This window comes from Citrus clementina, unplaced genomic scaffold, assembly GCF_000493195.1.
Source record: "Citrus clementina cultivar Clemenules unplaced genomic scaffold, Citrus_clementina_v1.0 scaffold_3, whole genome shotgun sequence".
Lineage (NCBI taxonomy): Eukaryota > Viridiplantae > Streptophyta > Magnoliopsida > Sapindales > Rutaceae > Citrus > Citrus x clementina.
The window spans coordinates 12895056-12906023 of NW_006262339.1; the positions used below are offsets into that span (position 1 = coordinate 12895056).

The 10968-nt window shown below is 32.0% G+C and overlaps 2 protein-coding genes across 3 annotated transcripts; one reads left to right on the forward strand and one right to left on the reverse strand.

Annotated features, from left to right (window-relative positions):
- Nucleotides 1-846: 846 nt before the first annotated feature.
- Nucleotides 847-1578, reverse strand: LOC112099584 (protein FAR1-RELATED SEQUENCE 5-like). The gene has a single exon (XM_024186999.1). The coding sequence runs from the start codon at nt 1576-1578 to the stop codon at nt 847-849; it is 732 nt and encodes a 243-aa protein (XP_024042767.1).
- Nucleotides 1579-4324: 2746 nt separating this feature from the next.
- LOC18045920 (cytochrome b5) lies at nt 4325-6353 on the forward strand. 2 transcript variants are annotated; one of them, XM_006441128.2, is made up of 4 exons: nt 4325-4437; nt 4637-4739; nt 5667-5733; nt 5835-6353. In XM_006441128.2, exons 2-4 carry the CDS (start codon nt 4653-4655, stop codon nt 6083-6085), a joined length of 405 nt encoding a protein of 134 aa, XP_006441191.1. In that variant the 5' UTR covers nt 4325-4437; nt 4637-4652; the 3' UTR covers nt 6086-6353. The 2 variants fall into 2 exon arrangements, with proteins under 2 accessions (XP_006441191.1, XP_006441192.1); XM_006441129.2 differs by having other exon boundaries at nt 4643-4739.
- Nucleotides 6354-10968: the final 4615 nt, after the last annotated feature.

The window sequence follows — 10968 nt, forward strand, 5'->3', positions numbered from 1 at the left end:
TCTCCATCTTCGTAGGATGTACTTTTCTGGAAGTACTTCCGTGTCATTGCGTATCATGATTGTTATGGCATGTTTGCACATAATTCCCCTAAATTGGAACATTGAACAACTGCAACTAATCTCACCCTTATCTTTTTCAAAATGTACTTTAAAAAAAGTTCTTTTTTTAAACTTTTCAAGTTTAACATCTTCTCTGACTATATGTTCACAACTCATTGAATTGACGAATTCGCAATACATTTTTCCAGTCAACTCTTTCTGAAACTCTTGAAACTTTGAAATGGTGTACACATCTTGAACTTGCTTCTCCATCTCGTAAGATGTTACGCACGACATTTGTTATGAAAGACACCTGGCATCTTCTTCGACTTCTTTTTCAACCTTACTTTTTAATGCATTACTGTATTGCTCTATAAACTGCTTCAATGTTGTTTTTGAGTTTACATAATCATCGAAAAATGCATTCATGCTCTCGCTCCATTGAGTAGTTGACATTCCAGCCCAAAAACTATCCTTCAGGTAACATGGTACCCAATGATGTCTTTAATTATACAGGCCCTGTAGCCAAGCATTACCACCCAAATCATATTCTACAATCATGCGGTGCCAGATTTCCTCGAACTTTGCAGGGCTCTGTGAATCATAAACAACACAATGCAACATATCGCTAATGTCACGATATTGTTTATAACCCCCTAGCTTATTTAGAATCTTTTTAAGTATATGCCACAAACACCATCAATGTCGAGTATTAGGAAAGACATCCGCAATTGCAATTCTCATGGTCTTGTCTTGGTCTGTAATAATTCTAATAGGAGCAGAATTGGACATGCATGATAGCCACGTTCAAAATAACCAAGTGAACGTCTCAACATCCTCATGTGAAATCAATCTATATCCAAACAAAATAGAATGACCATGATGATTTATTCCCACAAATGGAGCAAATGGCATGTCATACTTATTTGTAAGGTATGTAGTGTCAAGAGTAACAACATCTCCAAACTCTTTGTATGCTTCCTTATTCATTGGGTCATCCCAAAATACATTTTTCAATCGACCCTCATCATCCACTTGCATACTAAAAAAAAAAAACCTATTGTCTTCTGACTGCAGTTTTATAAAATAGTTTTGAAGAGCAGCAGCATCTTCATCCCCAAGCCGTAGTCGTTTTTCTTTTTGTATATGTTTTCTACAGTCTCTTTCTGTGAATGTCACATTTTCATGGCCACCAGCCTCAATAACAAGTGATTGATAATTTTGGGACAATCTAATCCATGCTCTATCATTTACATCAAGCTTCTTTTTTGCATATGAACTAAGGCTGCGATTGCATTGGAAAAATTTAGACTTGGTTGGAGTCAACAATGTATAGTTGTGTTCAAGATTTAAAACTCGAATCCTCCACTTTCCGTCTTCCTCTAATCCTCTTCTCAATTTAGCATTGCAACCTATTTTTACATTAGGTTGGGGCCTTAGTGGATTACTAGATTTGCTTCTTGTTGCACCACTTCGCCCACAAACATAACTCACATATCGTATCATCCCATCAATGCCCTTACTACTACTTCTTCGCATAAATGAAAACTCTTTTCTTTTACCATATTCTCTATAATAACTAAAATGCAAGTTACGCAACCCAAGAGGGGAGGTGAATTGAGATTTTAAAAAATATGCAATACAATTCGCACAACAAATCAATCTAACTCCTTAATGGAATAGAAAACAATAAATTCAATATAGCACAATAGTAAAAGCGTAAGGGAAGAGAAAACAAACACAATGATTTTTACGTGGTTCGGCAATCCCCGCGTACGTCCACGCCTCCAAGCTCACCCGACTTGAAGATTTCACTATCCAAGCCTCCCAAGCCTTCAAATATTTACAATTGACTTTCAAAGTGTCAATGGACCTCTACAATCAAGAGATTATCTCCCCAATCTCTTCACCCCAAGTGTTTCTCACACTTGTACACTCACAATTTTATGAGAAATGAAAATTACAACAATGAAACTCTCTTTAAGAGTGGATAAACAAATTATAGCTCAATGATGATTCAATAAATGATGATTTGTGATATGAAAGCTCAATATATGTTATATGATCATGTTTATACTTGCATTAGTTCTTAAAATGAAGTTGGAGTTGAGTTTTTATAGTTAAAGCCCGAAAACTAGTCGTTATAGACAAATTCTCGCAACCAAGCGGTTAGCCACTTAATTTATCCGGCTAGCCGCTTGTAACAGTGATATTACCGTTATTTTTGAATTTTGCTACAGTAACACTGTTCACCAAAATTACACTTTGGTCCAAAACTTTCTATAATAATATTATGACTCAAAACGTCATAACACTTTGCAAATATGTCCAATTTCAAAATTTCCTAATAACTGTCATTCCAAAATTTTCTGCAATTATGATATGGCCCCAAATATATTATTATTTCTCAAAGAGGTCCTTTTCAAAATTTAACATAATACCCATTTTTTCAAAGTTCTCAAAACCTTTCACTTTAGTCCAAAATGTTCATAAATTATAGTATGGCCCAAAATATTTCAAATATTTGTAAAAAGGTCCAACTTCGAAATTCAAAATAATACTTATTAAAATCAAATATTGCAAAATAATACTTTTCATTTAAGTCCAAATTACTCAAATCCACAAAATACTCTATCTTATAAATATAAAACCTTTTAGTTAATGAAAAGTAATTATTGAATTAATCTCTTGAGCTTATCAAATGCTAAATCATGCATTAATTAAATCATACCGGCTTTACAAGAATTTGTCGCAATAATTTATCCGTTGAGCTCTAAACTTTATTCTTGATTTCGCCGTTATCTGTTGAGTGTCTTCAACTTGATTTCACTTGCATAAATATTATCCTTCAAGAACTAGTGAAATGTGAAATACAATATTTATAAAATCACTTAAGACACATGTTTGTTATCATCAAAATTACATAATGTGTAGCCCTTTAGGCTAACAATAACTATACATTTCAATCTCACTATCGAATGATATCCCAATCATTGGCTCATCATCCTGTAAGTTGTCCTCCTCAATTTGCTCAAATTCTTCAACTTCAGTGCTTTTTTACATATTCTTTATTCATACAAAATGAATATATTTCATATTAATCAACTGAATATATTTCACATTACTCATGATAAGAACAAAATTCAGGTAATCATAACCAAGACAATCAACATTAATCGGCAATTGCAGTATATGCTCTGTAAAATTTAAATAGAAAAATAAAGAACTAAATAGAATCTAATTGCTCAAAGGCTCACAAATGACGGAAAAATATGACAAAAAATAAGGTTTCACGTTAGGCTAGGTTAAGTAGCCGAAATGGAGCAAAATAATTAATCTTCAATTAATTATAAATTAAAGTAATAAATTGAACACTAACCTTAATAAGCTCCGTTAATTCGCTTGTGTTGGGGGAGAGAGAGTGATGCAGCTGAGATTGAGAGATTGAGGGAGATCGAAGCCGAGAGAGTGAGGAAGAATGAAGCCACCGAGAATGAGAGAAAACAGAGTTGAAAGAGTGAGGACGGTGCTGAGATAATGAGGGAGAACGAAGCCATTGCTGTGTGGTTTTCGTTGCTCTGTAGTTTTTGTTGCTATGTCATTTTTGTTGTTGTGAAAGGAGGCAGACGCGAGTGACAAACGTTGCTGCCAATTGTTGCGTGCGTGTGTGTTGTTTGGTGCACATACGAAGAGCTTTTAAAGCTTGTACAAAACACACTTTTTTATGCAAACCTTTGTGCGTAAATTTATGAGGATATCGCTACAGAATTATAAATATGTCAATTCTTGTTATAATTAGGTAAAAGAGTCAAGATAGTTCAAGACAAATAAATAAACTGACACAATATGATGTGATCATCGGTAGTGTCAATACATGCCAGCTCCAATTTTAAAGAATCCTATCATATCCGTCTCGTCTAATCGTATGATCACCATCGCCTGCCCACTCCTAAAAATTTCCTACATAAAATCAAATGTAAAAGAATATAGACAAATTCACGGTCCAAGTTATACAAATTTATTTTATTTGAGTGGCAAGAAAAGTAATGGTTCAGATTCGTTTTCAAAATCCATGTAGCCGACTAAATTCACAGAAACACCCTCAAGTCCAACAACGTTTGCACGAAGTCAAGTTTGTAAATTTCTTCCGTTTCGTTTTCAAAATCCGTGTGGCCAATCAAATATACAGAAACACCCTCGGGTCCAACGACATTTGCATGAAGTCAAGCTTGTAAATATGTCAAACTACAAGACCAATTTGTCTCATTAACTGATATAAATGACAACACATTGTACAAGATGCCAGATGTTGTTTTCGAGTGAGTTTGACTGCTGCAGGCTTTGACATCAACAAAGAGAGAGCCCAAATTCTTTTGCTCTCCTCTCTGTCTCTCTCGTGTAAGCAAGCGGATCACAGATTCCTCACTTTGTTTGATTTCAAAATCTACTTCTTTAGAGTTTAAACATAAAAGGGTTTCTTTATTTGCTGTTGTTTTGATCAAAAAGTTCCCTTTTTGGTTGGTGTTTGGGTCGATTCTACATTTTTACTTTATTTTTTTGTGGGGTTTTTTTGAATTTGTTGAGGTTTTGTGTTTAGCTGCAGTAGTGAACAAATGGCCTCAGATCCAAAGATTCACCAGTTCGAAGAGGTCGCCACGCACAACAAAACTAAGGATTGCTGGCTTATTATTTCTGGCAAGGTCAACCCTCCATCTCTCTTGATTCATATTTCATATTTGTTCATTGGTTTAGCAAATTTCTAAAATCTTAGAAGGTGGGTTATTCGATGAATTTGTGAGATATGAGGGGCGAAGAACGCATTCGATATAATTTAGGAATCTGAAAGATCACTTTTCTTTTGTGGCCCCACTTAAATTTCATGGGGATCAATGTATTTATGTATAACTTGGTCAATGGAAGAGAGTGAAGTGTGATCTCTTCAGTCCTATCGTATGATTACATCATATACTACTTGCATAAAGATTTAATGAAGAGCACATAATCTGGTTTGTATGTGGAGTAGCTATGCCATGGCATTTGATAATTTCAATTATTTATGGCCTCAAAAGATGAGGTCCTAAAGTGTTGATGTGTAGGTGTTCAAGAAAGAAACATGAGTAGACTTCTTATGAAGTTTTGGGATACTTTCTCATTGAAGAAGGCAAAAGTGACTGTTTTTTTTTTTCCTGTTTACAGATTATAGACTAGTTTGTAGCACTGTATTTGCAAATGGTTTTAAAATACACTACAATGCAACAAATTTTTCTTTAGATTTTCATTTTCTTATGTTTTCAATAATAAAATACTTGTTCTGATTGTAATCCAAATGAGCCTAGTACACATAATATGAAGATTTAGGTCCAACCATGAATTTCAGCATCTAGGAAAATCTAATCACCCTTTGTTTATAATAGTGAGGTTTTTGAAACCTAAATATGAGGTAACATGGGATTGTTCCAGGTGTAAACAGAGGGTAAAAATAGATGCTCTACTGATTCACTGTCCTTATATATTTGAGAAAGAACTTGAAGCAATTGCTCCGGTATGATTATCTTTGTCATGAGATGCTACTGATTCACTGCCATTTTGCTCTTGTACTGGAAAAAAACAAATGGTTTTACATGCAGGTGTATGATGTGTCCTCGTTCATGGATGATCACCCTGGAGGAGATGAGGTTTTGATTTCTGCAACTGGTAAAATTTCTCACTCTCTCTCTCGGTAAACATAGGAAGCCTGATTTTGAATACTTTATGTACAGTGGTCTGAATGAGAATTCTGTTTGGAATTTTTGCAGGGAAAGATGCAACAAATGACTTTGAAGATGTGGGTCACAGTGACTCCGCTAGGGAGATGATGGACAAGTACTATATTGGTGACATTGATCCCTCAACTGTTCCTCGGAAACGTGCATATATTCCACTGGAGCAACCTGCTTACAATCAAGACAAGACCCCTGAGTTCATTATTAAGATTCTACAGATTCTTGTGCCGCTCTTGATATTGGGTTTAGCCTTTGTGGTCAGACACTATACCAAGAAAGAGTAGGTGGCATTATCAATAAAATGAGTCATCTCCGGAATGGGAAGCTGGTGATTTGCATGAGCTTAGTTCTAGGACATTTATCTTTTATTTACTTTCCTATGGTGTTTGGTTTTGCTGAAATTGAATAGTGGTTCGTAGTCCACCAGAGACCATATTGTCTGTCTTCTCTTGAGTGTCTTGTTTCTAATGTTTTTCATTGATGGTCATGGGATAATGTTTATTTTTATTGGATCCTTGGATGGAAAGCAAGGGCAAGTTATTCCTTCTGATTTGAGTGCTTTTTCATGACTAGTTTATGTTCTTTTTATTGGCGGTAGTTATAATTCTCTACTGTTGTTTCATTTTTAATAAGATTCCCCAGACCAAAGATAAGGATATAGGCAAATGTTACCGATCTCACTTTCCTCTGCTCTGGGTGAGCCAGTTTTTCACTGGTGCACTAGTCATAGGGATGGTAATTCTTGTTTACTATGTTAGCAATGGTGTTAAGTGGAGTATTATGAAAACATGGCTTAAGTAGGTACAAGTAGGGGTGGTAATGTGGGTTATGACATGATAACATGTGTCGAATATTATCCGTATTTTCAATGTTCGATTTGATAGAAATCGTCGTGATTAATAACTGTGTAGTACTCATGGCTATTTGTTTATTAATTGTCTGATGTCTATGTTATAAGACCTTCAAAAAAAAAAAAAAGACGTTCAACACAGGAGTTGTATCTATATTTTGAATTTTTATTTAAGGATCTGTTTGGAATTGTTTTTGGGAGGCTTAAAAATGATTTTGAAAATTTAAAAGTTAATTTTAGTGTTTGGTAAAAAAAATTAAAATCACTTCTGTCAAAATCAATTCTTCCCACGGCTGATTTTAAAAGTAAGGAGAAAGTAACTTTTAAGGGTCAGTTTGAAATTGCGGTTGAAATTCAATAAGTCGTTTATTTCATAATTTTTTATAAAAATAATATTTGTTAAATTTTATAAAAATAGTTTATTTCATAATTTTTTGTATTTTGTCAACAGTTTTTAAAAACAGGTAGGGTTGTTTTTCATAAACAACTTATTTAATAAGTTACCATATCTTTTAAAAATTCCTATTATAACCCTAAATTTTAATAAAAAATAATTATATCTTATTTATCTATAAAACCTAATATATAAATCATACCTTTATTTTTATCATATTTTATGTAAAAGAGTATAAAGTTCTTTAATTTTTTTAATTGAGTTTTTTAATGTAATTTTACATATTTAAGAAAAAAAGATGTCTAAGCAATTTATTAAATATACTCTAAAAATAAAAAGTAATTAAAACTCATGTCTATTTTGATCATTATATAATAAATAACACTTTCATAATAAATTTTATCAAACGCATATACTCTATTTTTCAAACTCACAACAACTGCAACAATATAGTTTATCAAACACAAAGCTACTTTTTTAATCAACAGTTTATTTCATCAGTCTCCGCAATCCCAAACTGGCCATAAATTCTGGTTTTAAAAATTAATTTTATCCTTTAATACAATTTCATAAATATCCTTAAAATTATTACTTAAACCTAAAATTATCCTTATTCAAATTGGAAACAAAATCAATATTTTCATAAATTTTTGTTATAATTCATCAATATAATTTTTTAATATCAATTTGTTGGTAGAATTATTATTAAGTTTGTTTCACTATATTATAAATTTAATTATCAATTAATTTAAGACAAAATAAAAAATTAAAATCAATATATTATATATTTTATTTTTAGTTAAAATTATTATAATACATAATAAAAATATTTTACGTACTTGTTTTTATATGTATAAATAAATTTTATCTTACATTATATACATTTTAGTAATTTATTTTCTCTCACAGTAAAATTTACCAAATATCTACAACTGCTTTCAAAACTCACAACACTTCTGAAAATAAAATTTACATTATCTTCACAAGCTTAATTGATTATCTTCATAGTTGATTATTTTTACAGCACAACTAATAATAATTATTTTAAAAGTTACAATATTTCTAAATTGACCCTAATTGTATTAGCAATAGATAATTATGACTCGAAGTTGAGGTTGTATTTAATTTAAAATCATTCCTATTTGATCTCCATTACCTACCTTAAATTTTTAAAAGTTAAATAAACGATTCCAATCAAGGTTACAAAAAAAACAAAAAAGATATCATCATTGAAACCAGGCTAAAGCTACATGAGTAATGATACAGCCACAAACTCTTGTACAAACTTATCTTGTACAAACTGATGTGGCATGATAAGATTGGTTGAATTAAATATCACTTGACCCACATGATTTGTTTTTATTAGTTTATATTTTCATTCAACCAATGAATTAATGCCACGTCAATTTGTACAAGAATTTGTGACTGTATCATTACTCAAGCTACATTGCTAGGCCGTAAGCCTTGCCAGCATATTGAAAATTTAAATCAAACCGTAGGATTTAACTAAAATGAATCTAATGGTTGATATTTTATATTAAATAAAAGTAGAAAAAGAAGTCAACTTGAGTTGGTTCCCAAAAAAAGACCCCTAAATTTCTCTCTCTGTTTTTTTTTCACTCTCTTTCTCACCAATCCGATTTCTTTATTCTCTCAAAAGGGAGGTCCCTAAAATTTTTTTCCTCTTTCCAATCCATAATTTCTCTCATCTGATTTCTACACTCATCATGTAAGATCAAATCCGCCGTCTCTCTCTTACTAATCAACCAATCGGATCCATCTACCTAAGGGATCAGGATTCTCTCCTGATCTGATTATGTCATGAACAAATAATTCAATAATTGATTGATTGTTAATAAATAAAAAAGTAAAAACAGTTAAATCTTACCCATACACTCAGGGGCGGATGCAGTGCAGGACCACTGGGGGCTCAAGCCCCCACTCAAAAAAAAATCTTTTTTTGTTTAAAAGAAAATTTAAAATTTAAAATTTAAAATAACCCTGAAAAAATTATTAGATAATCTCATTCTTTAAAATTTAAACTATTATTTTAATAATTATAAAGTAATAATTTTACTTAAAAAAATAAAGCCCACAGCTCAAAATATTTATAATCCCAAAACTGAACCGTGAGTGCCAAACTTGTAATTAGGAATTGTCTTGAAGAAAATAGGAAGTTGCAGGCATCAATTATGTTCTTTATTCTCATAATCGCAGTGAAAAAAACGAAAAGAGAAGGAGCCAGGAGGGGGGTGAATTATTAATTGTTGTGGGCTTGAGTGGATGGGACGTGGGATCGACTTGCTTTTACATCAATTTTGCATAAGATAAACATGCTCTTTTTGTTTTTTTTTTCAAATTAAGTTAAGAATTTCGTATTTTATTTTTTGTTCACATGTCAACACATCTCTATATAAATTGTAATTGTTCAAGTGACTAATTCTAGTCTTTACAATTTCTTTTTCTAGTGATTTTGTTTATAACTATTAGTAAATTAATTTTTTCAATTGTAATTAATTTATTTTTACATAAGTACTCATATATATATAATTTTGAGTAATGAAATTTGTGAATAATGAACTTTGGAATCGGATAGGAGATTGAATGGATGAATGATAATTTGATTGTTTGTGTAGAAAAAGATGGATTTAATAGTATTGATAATGAGTCTATTTCACAATATTTTCAGAATATGAAATCGCGTAGAGAACAATTGTAAGTGGGTTACCAAAAATTTTATATATTTAAGTTTTAATTTTTACATTTTACTGTTATTTAATTTAGCCCCCGGTAAATTATTTTTCTAAATCCGCCACTGCATACACTACCACTAAAAGACACATAATAAAAAATAATTAAATCTCAGTAATGCTCAAATGAGTAGAGGATCATGTTCCCTACCTAAGTATTTGGTTTGTATATGAGAGTAGAGAGAGACAATGGTAGGATTCTAGGGTTTTGATTAGAGAATTAAGAGAGAATAGACGAAGAATTTAAGAATTTAAAGAGAAGGGAGCAGAATTAATAGGAATTATAATTAATTTTATTACTTACTTTCTAAAAATATAATAATTACCACTTATTTATAATAATTTAAGATAATCGTAATTGTAATTTAATAAAAACTTAATAAGAAAACCTAATGCTAATGAGAAAGAAATTAAAAAAGGAATTAAAATAAAATAAAATAAACTTTTAAGGGTCCTAGCAGGCAGAGCTGGTATCGCGTCTGTTGCTGTTTTTCTAATCATCCACCATTAGCTTTGTTGCACCGTTGGCTAGACCATCAGTTCTTCATTAACGTTGTCCTGGCTCTCGCCGTAATCGTTGTCGCGTGAGCTGCCCCAAGCCGCCATCGAAAACCCTCAAAACAAGTTAAAACTTTTTTTTTTGGTTAATTTTTTGAGGTTTGGTTTTTAAGTGTTATTTTTCTATAGGTACTCTAATTTTTTCTTGTTCGGTTTTGGGTGTTGTTTGCTGGTTTTGAGCTCTATACTCTTTGTTATGAATACTAAAGATGGGCACTCAATGATTTGGTGATTTATCGATTCTTCTGGGTCTGGCTTTTTTTTTTTTTTTGGGTTGTGAATTTTGAGTTAATTGTTTTGGGGCTATAGAGCAATCTTTAAAACTCCATGCAGTGGGGTATCCTCGAGTGGGACCAAAAACAGAGTTGAAGTTCATGTTGGAGTCATTTTGGGACAGGAAGACCAACCTAGATTAGTTGCAGGAAGAGCAATGTGGCTCAACGTGACTCCTCTGTTCTCGCCATAGAAATGACCAGGTGGTTTAATACTAACTAGTAAGTCCTCTTTTTTTTTTTTTTTCTATTATCTTTGATCATTTTGCATTTGCTCACCTGGTTTCATGAGATTTTTATTTGTTTCTGAGTGATGCTTATTTGAGTCCCAAGATCGCTAGCA